The 20,392-nt window shown below is 51.9% G+C and overlaps 8 protein-coding genes across 8 annotated transcripts; 3 read left to right on the forward strand and 5 right to left on the reverse strand.

Annotated features, from left to right (window-relative positions):
• Positions 1-129: 129 nt before the first annotated feature.
• On the reverse strand, positions 130-1,665 carry M430DRAFT_125243 (hypothetical protein). The gene is made up of 3 exons (XM_024861947.1): positions 950-1,665; positions 790-895; positions 130-721 (listed from the first exon to the last, which is right to left on the reverse strand). The coding sequence occupies exons 1-3, from the start codon at positions 1,493-1,495 to the stop codon at positions 315-317; spliced, it is 1,059 nt and encodes a 352-aa protein (XP_024719200.1). The 5' UTR covers positions 1,496-1,665; the 3' UTR covers positions 130-314.
• A 694-nt stretch (positions 1,666-2,359) lies between these two features.
• M430DRAFT_143952 (hypothetical protein) lies at positions 2,360-4,225 on the forward strand. Its single transcript, XM_024862857.1, has 4 exons — positions 2,360-2,678; positions 2,734-2,968; positions 3,027-3,173; positions 3,222-4,225. The coding sequence occupies exons 1-4, from the start codon at positions 2,429-2,431 to the stop codon at positions 4,003-4,005; spliced, it is 1,416 nt and encodes a 471-aa protein (XP_024719201.1). The 5' UTR covers positions 2,360-2,428; the 3' UTR covers positions 4,006-4,225.
• Positions 4,226-4,397: 172 nt separating this feature from the next.
• M430DRAFT_68338 (hypothetical protein) lies at positions 4,398-5,571 on the reverse strand. The gene is made up of 3 exons (XM_024869342.1): positions 5,324-5,571; positions 5,126-5,233; positions 4,398-5,029 (listed from the first exon to the last, which is right to left on the reverse strand). The coding sequence occupies exons 1-3, from the start codon at positions 5,334-5,336 to the stop codon at positions 4,458-4,460; spliced, it is 693 nt and encodes a 230-aa protein (XP_024719202.1). The 5' UTR covers positions 5,337-5,571; the 3' UTR covers positions 4,398-4,457.
• Positions 5,572-6,322: 751 nt separating this feature from the next.
• M430DRAFT_44013 (hypothetical protein) lies at positions 6,323-7,440 on the reverse strand (the record flags this gene model as incomplete). The annotated part of the gene is made up of 3 exons (XM_024867662.1): positions 7,240-7,440; positions 7,087-7,167; positions 6,323-7,033 (listed from the first exon to the last, which is right to left on the reverse strand). The coding sequence occupies exons 1-3, from the start codon at positions 7,243-7,245 to the stop codon at positions 6,323-6,325; spliced, it is 798 nt and encodes a 265-aa protein (XP_024719203.1). The 5' UTR covers positions 7,246-7,440.
• Positions 7,441-7,615: 175 nt separating this feature from the next.
• On the forward strand, positions 7,616-9,027 carry M430DRAFT_36325 (hypothetical protein). Its single transcript, XM_024866910.1, has one exon. The coding sequence runs from the start codon at positions 7,667-7,669 to the stop codon at positions 8,954-8,956; it is 1,290 nt and encodes a 429-aa protein (XP_024719204.1). The 5' UTR covers positions 7,616-7,666; the 3' UTR covers positions 8,957-9,027.
• Positions 9,028-9,748: 721 nt separating this feature from the next.
• Positions 9,749-12,984, reverse strand: M430DRAFT_143963 (hypothetical protein; the record flags this gene model as incomplete). Its single annotated transcript, XM_024862859.1, has 5 exons — positions 9,749-10,277; positions 10,349-10,462; positions 10,520-10,581; positions 10,821-12,645; positions 12,730-12,984. The coding sequence occupies 5 exons, from the start codon at positions 12,982-12,984 to the stop codon at positions 10,017-10,019; spliced, it is 2,517 nt and encodes an 838-aa protein (XP_024719205.1). The 3' UTR covers positions 9,749-10,016.
• A 680-nt stretch (positions 12,985-13,664) lies between these two features.
• Positions 13,665-15,105, reverse strand: M430DRAFT_52391 (glycosyltransferase family 76 protein; the record flags this gene model as incomplete). The annotated part of the gene is made up of 3 exons (XM_024868295.1): positions 13,665-14,079; positions 14,127-14,739; positions 14,790-15,105. 3 exons carry the CDS (start codon positions 15,103-15,105, stop codon positions 13,665-13,667), a joined length of 1,344 nt encoding a protein of 447 aa, XP_024719206.1.
• A 1,892-nt stretch (positions 15,106-16,997) lies between these two features.
• On the forward strand, positions 16,998-19,609 carry M430DRAFT_36327 (hypothetical protein). Its single transcript, XM_024866911.1, has one exon. The coding sequence runs from the start codon at positions 17,489-17,491 to the stop codon at positions 19,316-19,318; it is 1,830 nt and encodes a 609-aa protein (XP_024719207.1). The 5' UTR covers positions 16,998-17,488; the 3' UTR covers positions 19,319-19,609.
• Positions 19,610-20,392: the final 783 nt, after the last annotated feature.

Raw genomic sequence — 20,392 nt, forward strand, 5'->3', positions numbered from 1 at the left:
GGGAGTAGGTAGGGAAGGATGCGGGGCATATAAGGAAATCATTCTAATACTTCGTTGTGAAGAGAGATATCTCTATGATAGCCCTCTAGAAGTTAGATCATATACTTGTCGTAAGTTCGACCTACCATTGTTGGGAAATAACATACAAGCAGCAGGGGAAAACACGCAGCATGCAAATGCGGAAGGCGCTTCAAATCTTGAAAATCATCTTCCAAGCGCTGAATCAAGTGCCATTCATCTCAAGTAAACAAAACGTGCTTTTTGGTAGACCCTCCCTGAGGGTCGCAGGCCAGTATTTGTGCTACTTCTACCTTTTAGTAGCCCTGTATCACTTTCGGTGCGTAGGCCTCCTCCAGGTAGGCAATATCCTCCGCTGTCAACTTGCCTGAGCTCGCAAAATGCACACTCTCCACTGCTTGGTCAATTCTCTCCTTGCTACTCAATCCGACAATTGGGTTGACTGATTCCTTGCTCAAGCACCATGCGGTGGCAATTGTTGTCATTGAGACACCGTGCTTCTTGGCGATCTCTTCAACTCTGCCAATTACAGTCTTATCAATCTGTGTCTCTTTCCCTCGGATCATGTTGTTCAGCATCCTGTCCGTCTTTTCGCGGGTAGTGGTACGGTCATCGAAAGGTCGGGCAAGGGCTCCACGGGCAATTGGAGACCATGGAATGAGGCCAACCCCGGTGTCTCGGCAGTATGGGATCATTTCGCGTTCTGCATGCACAAGAATCAGCCAAGCGGCTCAAGAACACCGATTGTATATTGAAAAAGGAGCCACATACCTTCTTCACGGTAGATCAGGTTGTAGTAGTTCTGCATGGAGATAAACTTATGCCAGCCATGCTTTTCCGCAATGTTCTGTAGGGTTTGGAACTCCCAGGCAGCCATCTGTATATGCGTTGTGAGACTTCATTCCTGCTTTCAACAGGGAGGGCTGCTTACACTGCTAGCACCAATGTACCGAACCTTTCCACTCTCCACGACATCGTTCAAGGCTCGCATAATTTCCTCTCTGGAGGTGTCACGATCCAATCTATGGATTTGCAGGACATCGATATATGTGCCCAACCTGGCAACACTCTGGTCCACTGCATCGAGAATGTGCTTCCTGCTCAATCCAACCTGATTGACCATATCTCCATCATTAACGCTGGCTTCGGCAATTGGAAGCTGCTTCCCGTCCTGGCTGACACCAAAATAACATTTGGTCAGAATAACCACCTTGTTTCGGGGAATGTTGTACTTCTTGAGGGCCTTTCCAACAATCTCCTCGGATTTGCCGTGCGAGTATATGTCTGCGGTGTCCCAAGTGTTCAACCCGACATCGTATGCATGCTTCAGGAGGGGCAGAGCTTTATCCTCGTCGATAACCCAGTCCTGCCATTCAGAGCTCCCGATGGACATGCAGCCAAAGATAACCTTGGAGATCTTCAAGCCCGACTTTCCCAGGCGGGTGTATTGCATCTTTGGCTTAGCTTCGCTGGCCATGTTGATTGTATGGGCGGGAGCCTGTTGATTCCAATTGAGGGTTCTTGAGATGGGTACTGTTCAAGTCGAGGTGCACTTGTGGAGGTCCGTCGCAAGATGGCAATGCTTGAAATAAGAACGATGCAATATCAAGGGAATTTATAAGCTCAGGTCCGTCGGGGCTAACAGACTTTCCGGCGTAAGGTAAGGTAAAGGTACTTAGCTACATGTTGTACCCCTCCGTGCCCTACGGAGTTAAACGCTTGTCCCCGATCGATCCACTATCCGAACCAACCAGGTCAGGTTAGGGCGAGTGCGCGGCTACACGTGTTCTAAGGTAAGGTAGTGCCGGCAGAATACTCGGGAGCGGACTTGCCAACGGTTGAGATTGAAGCTATTCCCAGCTTCTAATGGAGCCACGGCGTCATACTGACCTTACCTACCGCGAGGCATGAATATTTGATCTGAGATACACCAAAACTTTGCCATTGCTAGTCCCTCTGAATCCGATTGCTTATAAGTTAAAAAACTAGACAGCTATACATTTCTACGATTGGAATTGTCATACTCCCTAGGTACGAAATACAGGTAGGTATGAGACTGGGAATAGCTTCAAGTTTTCCGCCTAGGGAGTAGGGGTCCAGCAATGATATTTGAAGGCGGTGAGGTTGGCGGTGGCTCTCTCCGGCGGGGCGGCACTACCAGCTCCCCGCGTGAAACTACGTCATTCTAGACCACCGTATCTGGAACTGACATTTCGCCAACAAAAGGAGACAATCACGTGTTAGCCAGATAAAGGTCGGGTGAATGACTCCGTCCACAAACACATGAGGAGTCCAAGACGATAGTTCCAGAAATACTCCAGCCACTTTAGCTATCAGCTACCAGCTGCCAGCTATCAGATATCAAGACTCCCTCGAAGATCTACCCTCTCGCCGCAACTTGCCTCCAGTCATGGCTCCCCTCACGGTCCTCTCGGACTCGGACGTGAAGAGCATTCTCCACAGCCTGACGAAAGGGGAAGTAGAAGTGTTGCAGCAAGCGCTGCGGAAAGCTCTCAATGACTACTCGACTGCGAAGCAAAACCAGGATGAATGTGCCATAAATCAGCCCGAACGGACAGTGATCGAGTCAGATAAAGCTACCGGACGAACGACTACCCTCTTTATGCCTTCAACAAGTTCTTCCGGTCTTGGCATGAAAGGTACCCATCCTATCTTGGATAAACTTTTTGATGACAGGCACTAACTCCCAATTAGTCGTTACCCTACCAGCAGGCCTATCTGGAGACAGACCCACCGGCGAACCGTCTGCGGATGCCAGCAATGCGACGCCGCAAGGTGCACTCACGGTAATGGCAAACAACGGGAAGCCTGTTGGCTTCATCAATGCCGAAGAACTGACCGCTTTCCGAACCGCTCTTGCGTCCTCCCTCCTGATGGCTCGGCGTTCGAAAGTTAAGACAGTGACCGTGTTCGGAGCTGGCAAGCAAGCGTAAGTCTCCGGAAACCCAGCTACTTCTCCCTCATGAAACTCTCGCTGACACGCTCAGGTACTGGCATGTGCGACTTGCGCTGCTCCTTCACGGGCCAACGATCCGGCATGTGTATTTGATAAACCATCGGTTCAGTGAGCGAGCACGGAACTTCTTCAGGAATTTGCTAAACGTGGATCCCGAGATCAAGAAGAGAGAAGGATGGTACATACGCTCCGCATGAGCCCTTAGTTCTGTACTGACATGATGCAGGTGGGAGGCCAAATTTCAAATCCTCGCTGAGAATTACAGCGAATATCACCGTCTGGTGAAGCAACAAATCAGGGATGCGGATATAATATTCTGCATGACACCTAGCACGAAACCTCTATTCGACCACGAGATCCTCACCAAACCGAATGGGAGGCTCAAGGCAAGGTTGATCATCGCTGTGGGAAGCTATAAAAAGGATATGATCGAGCTCCCCCCGGAGATCATCCAACAAGCGGTAAAAGTACACCACCACGGTCCATACATCAGGAAGCGCGCCGAGGAAGGTGGGGTTGTGCTCGTCGATACAATCAAGTGTCTCGAGGAGACCGGCGAGTTAACCCGGGCGGGCCTCGAGCCCCGCCATGTAGTCGAGATTGGCGAGATCATCATGCTGGACGAGACCTTTGCGAACGAGGAAGACGACTCAGCTATCGACGACGATGACTCTCATGATAGCTTGGACAGCCCGCGGGGAAGTCTTGCACAGGCCCTGAAGGATGGCAGTGAGAGCCATGACCCCAGTAGGCCCGCGTCGCGGAGCGGATCTTTCTCAACGCTCTCTCGAAGACCCTCCTCCCTGGTCTTCCATCGACGAACACACGGCCCTGAAATTGCAAGCGGGAAGAAGCAGAGCAAGGACGGGGAGCAGATGAGCAAATGGTTGAGCAAGGGGAACGTGATTTACAAGTCTGTAGGCCTCGGCTTGATGGATCTGTGTGTTGGGATAGAACTAGTGAGACTTGCGAGAGAGAAGGGGATAGGTACCTCTTTCGAGGACTTCTGAGCACTAGTCTGAGTCTGTTGCAATGCGTGTCGCTCGTACAACTTGGCAGAAGGGCCCTTTTGGATTGCTGGGCGAGATAGTCATGATACCACTGGAGTTATATGATGGAATGAGATTGATGAAAGGTTCAATTACTCAGGCAATTTCGACAGCTAAAGCAAGAAGTGAAGGAGGAGACACGTAGCGCTTTGATGAAGATCATCTGAACCTTACATAAGAGCTTTTCACCGTACTGTACGACTTGAGCGATAGCAGTGTGTATACCAGCTTCTAGCAACCTATTGCATTTCAGGGATAATCAAGCCATATATTCTCCGATTATTGATATTACTGCTCTGTTCAAGCAACCGCCGCCCGCGCCTCTCACCTAACCAAATCCGCTCCTAAGATATTGTAACACACAAAGTTCACCTCCTCTCTACGCCGTCTCTACGCCATCAATCCTGTCTCCTTTACTGAACAGTCATAGCAGCGACCCCTCCCTCCTTGAAGACCAACATGCCATGGTGACCCTTCACAATCTCCCCATCTTCGCCCACCATGCCCGCATTGCCAAGCCCCAAGTCCCTAATCTTACCCGTCGCGATATCGAACAGCACGCCATGGACCTTAAGCCCTCTCTCCTTAATGGCCTCCTCGACCACGTAATTGCTCATCAGCACCTTGACGCCCGCCTCGACATTCAGCTCCGCCAGGCGGACCCCCCGCTTCCCGGCATCCTCGATGTTCTTCAGGTCGGCCTCATGCGCATGGCGCACGGTCTTGAGCGGTGTGAGCCAAGTGTCCAATACACCGCCGACGCGCGAGTCGCCCAGCGCGGCCGCGGCGCCACCGCAGCTCGTGTGTCCGCAGAGGACCACGTGCTTCACTTTCAGGTACACGACGGCATACTCCACGACGGCGGAGATGTTGATGTCGGTGGGCGACACGATGTTGGCGATGTTGCGGTGCACGAAGACGTCGCCGGGCTGGAGACCTAGAACGGTGGTCTCAGGGACACGAGAGTCGGAGCAGCCGATCCAGACTAGAGGGTTTCGTTAGCTATTTTCCATTCGAGGGCATGCTATGCTTCGATCTGCTGGATGGGGGGTTTGTTGGGGAGTCGCAAAGAGAGACGTACGAATGGATGGCGATTGGCCGGTCGCGAGCTTGGGGAAGAAGGCTGGGTTTTGGTGGTTCTTGTAGCCTGCCCAGGCAGCGTTGGAGCTCAGGGCATAGCTAAAAGCATCTTCTACAATTGCCAGGACCGTCAGTAACTTTGTCCTGCTCATGGAATGTGGATTTTATTTTCTGCGGTGGGGCGGGGGTTCTGACTCACCTTCTGCGCCCATTGGGAGATATGTGTGCGAGAACTGCGAGACTGTGAGGATGCAAGGAAATGGGCGATTGTAACAATAGAGATATCGGGGCGGAAAGGGGTATAGGAAGAAGAGGGTTGCAATGCAAAAGGGTTGAGGTTATTTGTATCTAGAGAAGGCCGAGAACGTGCAATCCGCTTATTCCACGGATGAATTTCGGGGTCTGCGATAAGCCAAAATATATCTCCGTACGTGCGAACAGATCGGGCAGGCGGTGGGAGACGAGTGTGCGATTGCCCAATGACAATGCTCTATAGATACAGGTGGAGGCTCAACGTTCTGACGAAGAAATAAATATTTTTGGAATATTCTACGGTGGAGTTGGGAGCTGCAGTTTCGAGTGATAATAATATATGGAAGACGCATCATGAATAACCAACCCCTCGGCCCATGTCAAACACACAGTGCTTCCACCACCACGTCTCAGAGATCAGGAGACATCTCGAACCATGCCCGTGATGCAAGGCCATGTGCATCTTTCTGCCGTGAAGCTGTGTAGTCAGCCCATGCAACACCATGTCCCAGATGATTCCCCTTTTCATGCCGCATCCGAGTCCTTCCTCCCCTCTATCCGATCTGGGACGAAGATTATAGCCAGGTTGGGCAAAGGCGTCTTTGAGGAGAAGACACGGTATCCTAGCCGGCGATCCGGCACAGGTGAAATTGCCCTGGTGGACCGTGGAAGTCAGCGTTGCTGGAGTCACAGTAAGCATTATTAGAACACAACTCGAGATACTGGGGCGTTGGGTGGGACGTTTCATTTCTGTCCATGATTAGCAGGGGGTTTCAGCCGAGGGTATTCGGAGAATAATGCACACAAGCAAAGTGACACAACAGGGGGAACAGGGTTATGGTATCATCCAGCTTTGTAACTTTTTACTGCTCGATTCCCTAGCTAAGTCCTAGCCATGCCATGATATCATAAAAAACGCCGTTAACAGACACACCCAAGAACGCATCTAGATTCTGATGGTGTTCTCGAGAGCCTTGCGCTTCTTCTCGGTACGGGCGACAGCCTTGGCACCCATAATACCACCACCCCAGTGTCTCTTAGCCTCCTCGTACTTCTCAGAGTAGCCCTCCTTGATAGCCTGGATCAACTTGGACAGCTCAGTCTTGTCCTCAGATCGGACCTCGGTGATGGCGAGGACGGCGGCGGTCTTCTTGTGGACAACCGTGCCGAGTCTGGCCTTGCCCTTGATGATGGCGTATGGGATACCCATCTTGCGGCAGAGAGCTGGGAGGAAGATAACCAACTCGATGGGGTCAACATCGTTGGGGATGAGCACCAAAGAAGCCTTCTTGTTCTCAATCAGGCCAACGACGTGGTTGAGACCGTACTTGACGGCGTATGGCTTCTTGCTGACATCCTCCTTCTTCTTGCCCTCCTTGATGGCGGTGGCCTCCTTCAACAATCTCTCCTTCTTCTCGGTCTTGCTCTCAGGTCGGTACTTGTCGAAGAGCTTGAAGGCCTGAGCGGCGGTGTTGCGGTCGAGAACGTTCTGGAACTGAGCGATCGCAGGTGGGACCTTGAGACGGAGGTTCAAGATCTTCTTTTGGCGCTGGAGACGGACATACTCGGGCCACTTCACCATACGAGAGAGGTTTCGGCGGGGCTGGATGTCTTGACCGATGCCAAAGTTACGGCTGCGCTTCTCGATGAGGGGGTTCTAGGGCTCGTCAGCACTGATACACTAAGCAGGATCTTCGAGATCAGACATACCTTGGGGCCCTTCTTGGATCCCGCGCCAGCTTTGGACGCTGGGAATGGGGCTGGGGCAGCCTTCTTTCCGGACTTGGGAGGCTATCATTGAGAAAAGAAGACATCAGCGAAATGTTCACTAATAATCTTCTTTGAACTCTAAAGAGACAACACTGGCATTTCTGCACAGGTGTAGCTCAAGCCAGATCTTCATCAACGCCCGCAGGCAGTTGACGGAATGCGCATCTCGACGTGCGATTGCTCGTAGAGGATCGAGAGCGGTGGCGAGTAGGTTCAATTCATAATAGACAGTTGTTGGTAGCTTACCATGATGATCGGGTCGCTGGGTGGTTAGTAGAGCAGCGATTGTCGTTGGGTGGTTGTCGATGGAAGTTCAGAAAAAAAAGAATTCCCAGGTTCGCGAGAATATGAAATGTGCGGCTAGGGCATCCAACTCTTGGCGCTCGTTAGCGGACAATTTTTCACCACGTGACTTTATGTTTGCTCATCGAGCAAAAAGGTGGTGCAAATGACTGCAGTACTCCAACCACGAGGAGACTGAGGAAGACAAACATCCTCCTTTGCTCTGTCTCTCTTCAATATGGCGCCTGCATTATGTGCCATTTGCAAGGTTTCTCGAGCCTTGATAATCCGGCCGAAGAACCACCAGAAACTCTGCAAAGCTTGCTTCATCGCTGTCTTTGAGGCCGAAATCCACCATACCATCACCTCCACCTCCCTCTTCTCGCCCGGCGACCGAATAGCAATCGGCGCATCCGGGGGGAAGGACTCGACCGTGCTCGCATCGGTCCTCAAAACCCTCAACGAGCGCTACAACTACGGTTTAGATCTGGTACTGCTTAGCATCGACGAAGGAATCAAGGGCTACAGGGACGACTCCCTGGAGACCGTGAAGCGGAACGCAGTTCAATATGACATGCCGCTGAAGATCGTGGGCTATGCCGAGCTCTACGGCTGGACCATGGACCAAGTGGTCGAGACGATCGGCAAGAAGGGGAACTGCACGTACTGCGGGGTCTTCCGGCGGCAGGCGCTGGACCGGGGCGCCAAGATGCTGGGGATCAAGCACGTAGTAACGGGACATAATGCAGACGACGTCGCGGAAACGATCCTGATGAATCTCCTGCGCGGAGATCTGCCCCGGCTGGCACGGAGCACGAGCATCGTGACAGGCGACGAGACGAGCGAGGTCCGGCGCAGCAAGCCGCTGAAATACGCATACGAGAAGGAGATCGTCCTGTACGCCCACCATAAGAAGCTGGACTACTTCAGCACCGAATGCATCTACAGCCCTGAGGCATTCCGGGGCAGTGCCAGGAGCCTGATCAAGAACCTGGAGCGGGTGCGGCCGAGCGCGATCTTGGACGTGGTGCGGAGCGGGGAGGATATGGCAAGGCTGGTGCCGGAAGAAGTCACGGGGGTCAGCCATTGCAAGAGCCAGAAGACCTCACTGTCAAGTGCTGATGGTGAGGACCAGGGCGCTGGCGGCTGCGGCACGAATGGTCGCAATAGCGGTGGGGAGATGGCGGAGATGGAAAAGAAGCTGCAGCAAGACGAGGAAGCCGCGGGGCGTGAGATCGACATCTCAGCCCTCTCCAACAATGCAAACGGTCAGCGCCACGATAGAATAGAGACGAAGCCCGAGCCACGGAAGGCAGCGAAGAAGGACGTCGGTCGCAAGCTGGTCCGGCAGACCCTCGGCACGTGCCGGCGCTGCGGGTATATGTCGAGCCAGGAGATCTGCAAAGCGTGCATGCTGCTCGAGGGCCTGAATAAGAATAGGCCGAATATGCAGATTGAGGTTGATGGGGAGGAGGAGAGCTCCTCGTTGCGTAAGGGGATGGGAGAGATGGCTCTCGCAGCCGGATAGTGCAGTCAATATCTGAAGCAAACAATCAAAGATACAACCAGCTTGCGATTAGTTTCGTTCGCACATCCATTGAGATGTGCAATACGAGGAGCGTGATTGTTTCACCGGAGCACCGCCATGCAACCTGAATGCCCAGCAAAACTGCTCAAAGAATCCTCCTCTTACGAAAGCGGGACCAAGAACCCTCTTTCCAAGTCCTTACAAACTTGCCCCTACTCACCCACTATCACAAACTACCTACCCTCCTACTCCATTTCAAACTCTAATAAAATCCATCCATCCCACCATCCCAACAGCCGCTCTGTGCTCAAAAACACCAGCTTGCTTGCAAGCTCTGGTCTAGTGGCCGATCTGGTCTGATAGTGTTATCCCCCCTGTCCGCGATTCTTCTTGTCTGGAAACAGGTGTATACTGGGGTTTCATCTCGAAGCAATGCAGGGAGACCTACCTACCTACTTATTTACTTCTGACAAATAAATCTCAAAGGGGTAGAGTTTATTAAAATTTTTTATAATATATATATGTAGAATTGTTGGATGATATAAGGTGAGATAAGAAGACAAAATAAAAATTCTCCCGGGGGGTTGGCAATGTAGGGTTGGCAATGTGAGGTTCGGACAGAAAAGGGATTTTGTGGCAGAGGCTGATGATATAAGAAGGATTCAGGGGGTTTTGGGGAAGGGGTTTGGGGGAGGGATTGGATTGGATTAGATTGGGGATTACCTAGGTATAGGATTTAGAGGGAGGGGGAAGGGAGAAGGGGGAATCGCTAGTTACATGAAGATGTTGTTTGTATGTACTGTGTTATTTGCTATACTAAGGTAAGGTACCTAGATACATATATATATGTATAAACTCTGAAAGTATCAGCTTGGTTAAATGTGTATGCCTAGCTATCATCATCATCATCATCATCATCGTCATGATCAGCATCTACACCATAAATCATAACCTTACCTACCCTATCCCTCTCATCCCTCCCCCCTCTTTGCACCCCCCTCTTTGCACCCCCCTCTTTGCACCCCCCTCTTTCCACCCCCCTCTCCCCTCCACAGAAAATTCACCCACCCAACGCCGCCTCCACCTCCTCATCAATAATCTCCACCAGCGCCCTCCCACACGCCTCCTCAATCTCCTGACCATCCTTCCCAATCAGCACCGCCTGATTCTCATTCAGCGCGTTCTTCAGATGGCCGACCTTTTGGAACCGCGTCGTGCAGATCACGAGCCAGCGCACTTTGAACGCCCCCGCGCTCTCCCACGCGATGGCTTTTTGCCAGCTGGGTACGTCGACGCTGCCGGGGAGGGATTCCATGCGTGCCTGCGCGAGGAAAGAAAGGGGTTAGTTAGTTGGTTGGGGGAAGAGAAGAGGGGAGGGAGGGAGGGACTTACGTAGCCTTGGAAGGCTTTGCTTTTGTTAATCGAGAAGACTAGGATTACGTTCTTGCAGGTTTGGAAGGCTTCAGCGAAGATAGGCCCGTTTTGGGCTTGCGTGGTCCAGATAGACTGTTTTGAAAGTGGTTAGAGGTAGGTGATAGAAGAGATGGAAGGTGTGGAACGTACATCTTGGATGCATTTCAAGACGTTATCTTCATTGAAGGATTTTACGATGAAGTATCTGGTGTCTGCGGTAGCCGTGTACATCAGCTTGGTAGACCTTTTTGAAAAGGATCTTATGTCGTTTGTGGATATATAGATGGTTCTCAGACACTTGTCACACAACACGCACAACGGATATGGAAATAGATGTTTCGTTTTCAGATGGCATGCTCTCGTCCATTACTTCATCCGCCACTAATGCGATACATGAACACGTCTTTGCTTTGCAGAAAGAACATTCAACAATAGGAGCGGTATCACTGACCACCTTTTCCACCCCTTTCAAAGCCCCTGACATCCTTGTATGGTTTGCCATTGGCAATTCTGGATCCAAAGGGGCTCGAATCGGATCTCGAATCCAGGTGGCTTTGGAAATCACCGCGCCCTCTGGAACCACGGCCTCGACCTCTAAAATTCGGATCGAAAGCACGTCCTCTATACGCACCCCGAGTCTCAAACGGACGTTTCTCCCTATCCTGCTGGTCTCGCCAATCGTCACGATCATAGTCGTCCGACCCCCTGTCATAAGCTCTACCGCGAGGTCTGCTGTCATAGCCCCTCGAGTCAGGAGATAGATCACGATCACGGCTAGAGGGGCGGCCACGGCCACGGCCATCATCATATCGAGGACGGGAAGAATCTCTCTCATCACGATAGTCAGGCGATAATGGGCGGGAAGGCTCGTAGACACTCGGTCTGGAATGTCGAGAAGTAATATCTTCGTCTCGCGGGCCACGATCATCAGTACGCTGGATCTTTCCCACGCCTCCGTCATCACGTGGGTCTTGGACATCGCTGTAAGGACGCTTGTTAGAAACGATACGGTCACGCTGTAATTCAGGCATTGCATTGCCAGCTTTCGGGGCGGCATCTCCTCGGACTCCTACTGTGTTAGGGAGTGGTGGAGCTAGCATTACAGAGCTCGGCGTATGAGCCCCTGTAATGATGGGAAAGCCTGCATGTTCTTCGGCTTCCATCTCTGCCAGGAGCCTGTTTCTCTCCGCGTCTAAGGCTGCAATCTTTCGTCGTCTGTTCAAGACCTTGTCCCTGTATTGTTCATTGTGGTAGCCAGTAATCTCTAGCCATTCTCTCAAGTTATCGTCATGGGGTAATAATTGTGCCAGGGTAGGCGGTTTTGCTTCGCGAATAGGCCTGGTGCTTTCATCTTGATTTTGTTCGTTCTTGTAGGGTCTGCGGTACTCTTCATTCTGTTCACGAAATTCGCGACGAGGATAGGATTGCTTATCTAAACCAGAATAAGGTCCACGTTCATTATCATAATCTGACGGATGATAGGTTTTCCGTTCCTGGCGTGAATCGAATTCTTCGCGCTTCTCGTCACGAGTGCGTGAAGGCTGCGCTTTTGAGTTGCTTGGAGGTGGAGGTAGTGACTCTTCACGAGAGCCTTGACCATAACTTGGTCTGAGCGCTGGCTCATCTCGAGTTTTGCGAGTGGTCTGCGCATCAGTATTTGTTTTCTTCGATGTGTTTTGAGACTCTTTTGATTCTGCTGGTGGCAGTGCTTCTTTTGGCGTTGATTCTTCAAGTATTTCACCCTCTGATATTTCTGATATCGAGCCATTCCTGTTATCTCCGCTCTCAGAGGTTTTGCCACTTGTTGTATTGACAGTTAGATTACTATTGATTGCTGGTTTTGTTACTTTCGTAGGGCTTCCTAACGAAGGTATTTGCGACTTCGCTGGGGGATCAGGGTGTGTCGGATGTTGTTGCAAAGTAGAGGTATTCGGTGCGCCATTTTTTACTTCTTGCTTTACAGTTGTATCTGTAGCTGGCTTGGATTCGGAATATTGAGAGATTAGCTCATTGATGTTGCGCTCCTGCTCAAACTCCTCGGCAGCCGCGGTCACCGGCGTGTTTGGAGAGTTGCGTAACGAGCTTGGGTTACCAGGGGCACTTGGTTGTTTTGCACCCAGTCCCGGCGCGTTAACTGGAGGGGTCGCTGATGCTGCTCGGCCCTCCCTCCCCTTAAGTAATTGGGCTTTCAACTCTGCAGCTCTGGCGTTGATCTGTGTAAGCCGAGGAGGAGTTGGGGCGGTGGGTTGAGGTATATTGAAGCGCGGAGGTGAGAACTACGTGGCAGAGACGATATCAGCATAGACACTCCGCGGGGGGGTTTGGAAGGGGCGCGATAGAGAAAATTCCTGTCTTTCAACAGGACTTACTTGGGCTTGTGGGCTGACGAATTGGTTCTGTAAGAAGGCTCCTTCATTATTAAAAAGCCCAACTTGAGGCTGGAATTCATTATTCATATAGCTCTCGCCATTGCCGTCTTCGTACTGCATGAGATGCGGCTGTGGGTGCTGGAAGTATTGCTGTCCTGGACCAGGAGTACCTGCAAAGGGGGGTGGAAATTCATCTTGGTTCATATTACTCGGAAAATGGCCTCCATAACCATTGTTTTGCCACATTATTTGAATTTTGGATTGATCCTCATTTGGCGCCAATGGTTCAGGTCGGAAGATTCAGCTGTTGGAGTGTTGTACAGGTGCTGACGAGTTGGCCATCCAGAAGATACTCAGAAATTAGAATGTTGCGGTTGTAACTTGTACAGCGCTTCCAACATGTACCAAACGGGAGCTAGAACCCGCGCGCTAGCGTTTTTTCTGGCGCCAACGGCTTCCCCTGATAAGGTGATAAGGCCGCAACCTTACAGAGGATAGCCAAGGCGAGGTAAAGGGAACATCAGATACACGAAGGATGGTTGTACAGTTAGCATACATTTAATCCTCTTATACATCCCCTATAAAAGGCATATATATACTCTGGGATACATGTCTACCTGCTATTTCATCTCGGACATCCTATGTCTGCCATGTTGAGGAGCCTCGATCAGACTACACATGTACCATGGGAGACTCGACAGTCGATCCGTTCCAGGAGCTGCAAAGCCAGGTTTGAGGGCGACGTATGAGGTACGATTGCCTTCCTCAGACATACTGTCGTTGGTGAGAGATAGCTTGATCCTCGTTAAGTTCATCCGAGTTGTGTGAAGATGAACTGAAATGTCTGAAATACAAGATATATTATAGATTAGACTTCTGCAGAGCGTGCATACTGCCAATTAACTTATAAGACAGGGCCGTACTACTCATGCCGGCGGAAGAAACGAAGCAAGAAGCCCTGCTTGGATGATGCCATACATGACGATAATTCTCACCGCAGAATTCGCGTATGAAGAATTCCCCTTTCTGAATGACATAGCAAGGAACCACATCCAAATTGGATATGCGGAGGAGATCCTTGTAATGATTTGCACATGAGCGGTAGTAAAGGTAAGTAGAGTCAACAGAATTTGCGTGACGGCTAGGTTGCGAAGCACGGGGAATGCTTCAGCTTCAGGCCCTGCCGAGGGGGCTTTCTTGGCCCTGAGACTCCCAGGTGTAATAGCACTCTCATAGCTTAGAGCCCAGACTCCCGAAATCGTCATGATCAGAAGCATTGGAGTGGCGAGAAGGAATAGTGGCACATTTGACAGGGTCCAATAGCGAAACGGACCAACGTTCCTGCACATGTTAAAGGCAGTCAACAAGGGGAAATGAGACATTCTTACCAATAATGCTCTTGAACAAACGTATAAATGCTTGGCAAAGTTTTTTCACACCACGGTCTCGACTGGACGCTAGTCTGGGTGCAATACTCACTATAAGCGATGTACTGTGGTAACAGAAAGCCAGCTCCAACACACAATCCGCCCAACCCTGTGGCAACAAGGCGACGGATTTTCACTAAAGGAGGACCACTCCTAAAGTAGAACAGGTTCCGTAAGGCCTCCTCGAGTAATAGAAGGCCATTGAAAATCCCGTTACTTCGAAGTGTCGTGGCAAGACCGAACACTACACCGGAGGCGAAGACAAGCAGGTCGTGACCAATGGTGGGCTGTCCCCCAGACCTTACGCTCTTCGTAAAAAGATAGCAACCTAAGAAGCTAAGGAGAGCACACGAGCTCTCCGCAAAAGGAGATGAAAGAAAGAGGCCAGCGGGAGATATGATATGCAGAAGGGACGCTGTCAGCGCCAGTCCTGGGGTAGATGATGAGCTGGGGAAAACAGCTGCAGTGAGTTTGAACAAGACAAGCACCGAGAGAAGATGTGCTGTGTGGGCAATGCACACTGCCACCAGGCCCTCCAATCCATGATAATGAGGGATTCCCGCTTTCAGGAGAACTGGTGCTGTTAGTGTGGACTTGAAGAGGTAGGGCTCAGGAGAAGCGTACTTGCAGTGCAGAGGTTTATTAAGCTGGTGAAACCCCAGCCAAAGGCCCACTCCTGCTCAAACAAATAGCCTCGATTTGCAACCCGGACATAATAGATGGCATCCCATCTTGTTAGCTTGCTGACCAAGTAGTGAAGGGCTACTGGCAGAGGCGGAGCGCCGGTGGGGTCGTGGCTTGAAAGGAGGAGACTGGTGGAGGTGTCATAACCTTGGCCTGGACTGCAAGTGGCGATTAGAAGCAGCAGAGTTTTCCAGGAAACAAAGCAGGTTATGAGGGACCGAATGGGATGTTCGAGGAAGCCGGCTTTGGACGGCATAATGAGGCGGTAGTGGACGAGAAGACGGCGGCTGGGCGGTGAAGGATTCGGAAAGGCGCACGTGAGCATCAATCTGGAAGAGCCGGGTAGAGGCGGTGGCCGTGGGTCCCCGCAATTACTACTGAATCCAGATCAGATTACAGAACTCCAGAGAAGAGGGCAGAGTAGTAGTCTCCAGCAAAAGCGGTCGCGGCTTACTAATGACTCGGCAAGGAGGTCGGAGGAAATGATACTCCGAAGACCGCGCTTCCTGCAGGAAGCCAGAGTAGGTACCTATGTACCTAGGTACCGAGGTAGTCGTAGTAAGATCGGGACTGGATGCAGTAAATGTAGGTAGCGGAAATCAATCGTAGGTAGATCTGGAGAACGGTTTCTCCCGACTCCCGGGCTCCCGAAGGGAAGGGACTCGGGGTCTTGGGATCATCTTACTGTACCAGAGCACTGCGCCGTACAGTCATCGAGTGGGCCAATATTACTGTACATATGCACAAGGCCTTGTGACGTAGCAAGAGCAGATATGCATGGGCATAACTCGACACAAGACAGGGGATAAGAGTGCATAACGGCATAAGCATTTGTATAACTAATCATCATACCTCGGTCCAGGAAGCCAGGACGACTGTACGGGGTAAGGCTGGCACACGCAGGAGCCACAGTGCAAGCGCCCCTAAGCTTAAGCGTAAGGTACCCAGGTAGGCCAATGATCAAAATCAAGCAGATTCGGCGCGGTTTTCGCTCCGGGCCAACCTGTCAAAATTTTCAAGGCTTTGCTCTATAGGGGTTGGAGGGGCGACAGGAGAGGGCGGGAGATTCGGACAGCAGAGCCTTTTATCCTACAATACCTTGAGTGCGTGCCACTGCTAAGATATTAGAGACAAAGGAACCGCACGTGACTTACTGAGTCTTCTACTCCAGGTTGTACCAGACCTAGGTAAGGTACCTAGGTAGGTAAGGTATGTAGTAGGTAGGACTGACTGACTATAGGTACCAAGATACTTCTCTATCGGAGACTGTAGAGCATACACCACCGACGTACCGCATCCAGTCGTTAGCCCCCGTCCTGCAAGACTGGACCAGGTACATCACTAGCTGCGCGCGCCACAAGTCGATACACCGTCCACATCGTCATGCTGATCAGAGACAAATGCCGCTCGGCAGTGGCCCGAGTGATCAGTAGCCTGACAGTGGCCTCAGTAGGTAAGGTAAGGTAAGGTAGCTCTTATAATGCTGCAGCGACAGGATTAGCCCTCTCGATAATGCTGCATTCAGAAGCATAAAGAAGCATAAAACCGCACAACTCACGCATAACTCGTGCACATTCAGCCTTTGAGGCGGCGGACTTGTGATAACACCGACCCCGAGGGCTAAAAATGGTAAAATTACCTTATGTACCTAGGCACCTTTTTTTTGCTTGCAGTTGAGCCTCTTACAACTTGAGTCTTGAGCAGCATACCTTAGCCCTGGCGCTGCCGTCTCTCGACCATTTGTACAACCAAAACACGCCCACGCATCCGGGGCCATCGTCGCTCCACGCATGACCGCCGAACTCATGAAAAATGAAAAAATGCGACAGCTTCCCCGTTCTTTCCAGGCGACCAGACGAGTGCCGAATCAGATTCTCTCTCGTAGTCAGGTAGTGTGGCCCGCCCCGAATATACAATCCACAGTCCTCGGTCCAGTCCACTCGCCTCCCAACTTGCGCCCCCCCCCCCAAAAAGGTCGCGCCTCACCGCAGGAATCATCGGCGTCCTGGCCCATCCGGCCTTCCGCTCGTTCATCAGGATTCCTTCACCCCCAGCCAGCCCTTTCAAGCTCTGATGCCAAGGGCCCCCCAGCTACGGCGGGTGGGTATATGGGTGGGTATATCGAGTCAGTCGCTCCGCCTTTGCCTCCCCCCCCCGCCATTCATTCCTCCCTCGACGTACTACTACTTCCAGGCGCGAAAAGACCTAACTCGACCAACAACCTCTTTCACTCCCTTTTCTTCAACCCTCTCCAGCATGATCAAGTCTATCTTGGCCATGCAGAGCCTCACATAGAGTCGCAGATATCTCCTTGTTTTACGACCCTCTTACTACGTACTACGCGCTACCTGGTTGTTAGTTCTCCTGGATCTCTTTCCTTCTTCCCTTCCTATCTTCTATCTCTCTCTTCATCTCGGCACGGCTGTCAGCCCTACGCTCGCTCATCCACGCTCGTTTTCCCAGTACCACTGCATACTGGGCCTTTCCTAAATCCAATGTCCCCGGACTGCTTCGAATTTCATCCTTCTGCCAGCGCTCCGTAGCCAGCGCTCCCTCCATCTCCTGATCGCCCAGTCCCTCTGGAAGGGCGGCGCCCCACGTCCCGGGGCGTCCCTTCCCACTCTACGCACCCAAGAAACATGTTCCTGCATTCAGGAGCTGCTATGCATAGGCACGAGTTCTCTGCGCCCATCGACCCCCGTTACAATGCAACATCGAGTCCGAGGCGGTCGCCCCTAGCACGCTCAGCCTTCTCATCCCCAGCCCTCAAATCTGCAGCGCCAATGCCCCGCCGAGCTACGATGCAGCAGGAGAGACCCGTCCCCATCATCAATCGCCCCGGCAGACCCTTGTCCGAGTCAATCGCCCGAGAGCACAGTGTCCGCTTCAAAGAACCTCACTCAGACTCCATGAGTGAAGATGGGAGGTCGGTGGCCAATTCAGAGGCCAGCGAGATCACCGTGGGCGGTAGCAGACGACGGAGACGAAGCCGGCGGCCAAGCACGACCTTCCATTTCGCACATCCTGCTCCGACCCTAACCCAGAAGCAACGATTGTTGCATATTCGCCCACGGCTACTGCTTCAACTACAACAACTGTCACCCGATTCACGACCGAAGCCTGCGGTCGATGTTCTCCCATCCGCCGTCATCGTTCCACGGCTAGCTAAGAAATTCCCGCGCATATTTCGTGGCAAGGCAGAATTGGGAGTTAATGATGTCCTGGTGGTGAAGAGCGAAGATTATGACAGGCCCGACAATCGTGCTAGCGAGGAGTCAGATTCGGACGACGAAAGCCTGGCGAACCGAGATGTGATGGCGGTCATCTGTCAGGTGCCCAAAGACGCCGGCGGTAGCTTTGGCAAGGCTGAGATTGTATTGAGCAATGGTTCGGTGTGGGCGGCCACCCCTTTGTCGACCGGCCTGTATGAATTCGTCTCGGTTGACGAGACGGGCCATAGGACAACAGCTCGTTGGGTGAAGAGGAACAATACACGCAGTAGCATGGATTACTCCCGCGCGAGTTTCAACAGCACTGACCTCAAGTACACCTTCAGCGTGATGGATCCGAGATCTCGTCGCCACCCAATCATGGCAACACTCACTCAGAATACCTTGGACATCCCCGATTTCTACACCTCAGTATCTTCATCACCGAGGGAAGAGCCCTCCCCTAGCGAGGCAGAACATGATTCCATGGAGGATGAACCAGTGCCCGAGCGGACCAGCCACGCCATCGGCGAGGACCTGAGGAAGCTCATCCAAGTAACTGGAATCTGGGTTGCTTTGCGCCAAGGTCTCTCTCCATATTTCAAATATAATGATGCCATGGCCTGCGCTCCCCCAGCACGAAGCAGAAGCGCATCGCATGGCAGAGTCAGATCTTTATCGGTGACGCCCGATGCTAGCCGACCGAGCCTTTCTGGAACCTGCACGCCCACACCGGAATCAAACCATAGCACATTCGCAGCCGTGGGAGGCAAACTTCGACGGTCATGCACGAAGGGGGGCACCTCCACCGCATCTTCGCCCCAGATGGAGCAGTCGAATATTCCCAAGAGGTCGGCCTCGGCCGGCACGGCCTTCATGCAACGGGTAGTCGCACGGAGAGTGGGTAATCCTCCGAGTACTGTCCCGAGTGATAGCGAGGGGGAAAGGGTGTTGCGCCCTCCAAAAATTGCTGCAATGGAGAACGGGAACAGTAGCGTGTCCAGTCCTGTTGCAACACCGACCTCCCTCAACCTCCCGGGATCGTCTATCACGACTCCCGATACCCCGACGAGACCGCAGCGACGAGTACAGTCTACCTACATTCCTTCTGGCCTGATGCAATTGGAACACCCCACTGCGAGGCATAGTATCGACCATATGCATAGGAAAGGGGACTCGGGGCATAGTGAGAAGCCGAAGGCTGGTCGGTGGAAAGTGTTTACGAATTTGTTTCGACGGTCACAGACACGCTCAGCCTAGCGTACGTGAAGGGCTGTGTGGTGTAGCTTGCTCTCGCCACTTCTTCTTTCTATCTATTTCATTATTGTATTACTTTATAAAATAATACCACGCCATGCACAGGAGTACGGCGCGGGATCATGGGTTTATTATGGGTATAAAAGAGGAAGGTTAAAGGTACAAGGGGGTTTGGGACTCGTGCTGGCGCAGACCTTGTGCTTTTACTTCCTATGTATTGCAGATACTACTGGAAAATATGGATATCAATGTTAGGGATCTCATTGATTTATGAAGCCGAAGTGGTGGACCGTCTCGCGTCCGCATTTTCTCTATTGGTGAAGAAGGGTGATACCGTAGCGCCCTTCACGACGTTCAAAGCCGAGGCGTGCAATTGCCGAAGCGGTTGATTCTTCTGATGTTTAGGTACCTGAGGTAGGCCACAGCACATGTTACGTCTTCACCAGTGTTCTTGGGGGTCAGCAGACAATGGGACCCAATGCATGTATCTCTCTATGCGTGGGGTGGTCAGCATCCAGCATAGAGGCCCATCTAGCAGCAGGCAATAGTGATCGCGTAGACCCATGGGGTTGACGGCCTTGCGTATGAGCCATGCCTAAACACCGAAGGGTATAGCACAGGAAAATCTGAATAAGTAATAACGTCGACCTGGAGCCCCAAAAGACAAAAAGTACCCACGGCTTGTAGATAAGACTGTGATTTACAGATTCAGGTCCATCTTTCTGCTCCCATCCTGTTTCAGAATATGAGATTATCATCATACCATCTAATACCATCTAATACCCCATACCTACCTATCTGATCGACCATTTATCAGCTGGGCGTAGGCTCGGACTTTAGTAGACGAGGTCGTGTACAGTCAGCGAGGACGAGGCTGGCTGTGTGTCCTTGCCGCGTCCAACTCGAGAGGCCGTACAACATCATCTCCTGGCAGCCGACTCGCTGTCCAGCGTCAATTACGGAAAATACCACTGACAATACGGGTGTCGCGTTGCTCCAACCCATCTGGCTACTCGGGAAATCTGAATGAGCTGTCCGCGCGACTTGCCATCAACAAGGTCGTGTGCTCCCGTCTGG

Source organism: Amorphotheca resinae (genome assembly GCF_003019875.1).
Source record: "Amorphotheca resinae ATCC 22711 unplaced genomic scaffold M430scaffold_9, whole genome shotgun sequence".
NCBI lineage: Eukaryota > Fungi > Ascomycota > Leotiomycetes > Helotiales > Amorphothecaceae > Amorphotheca > Amorphotheca resinae.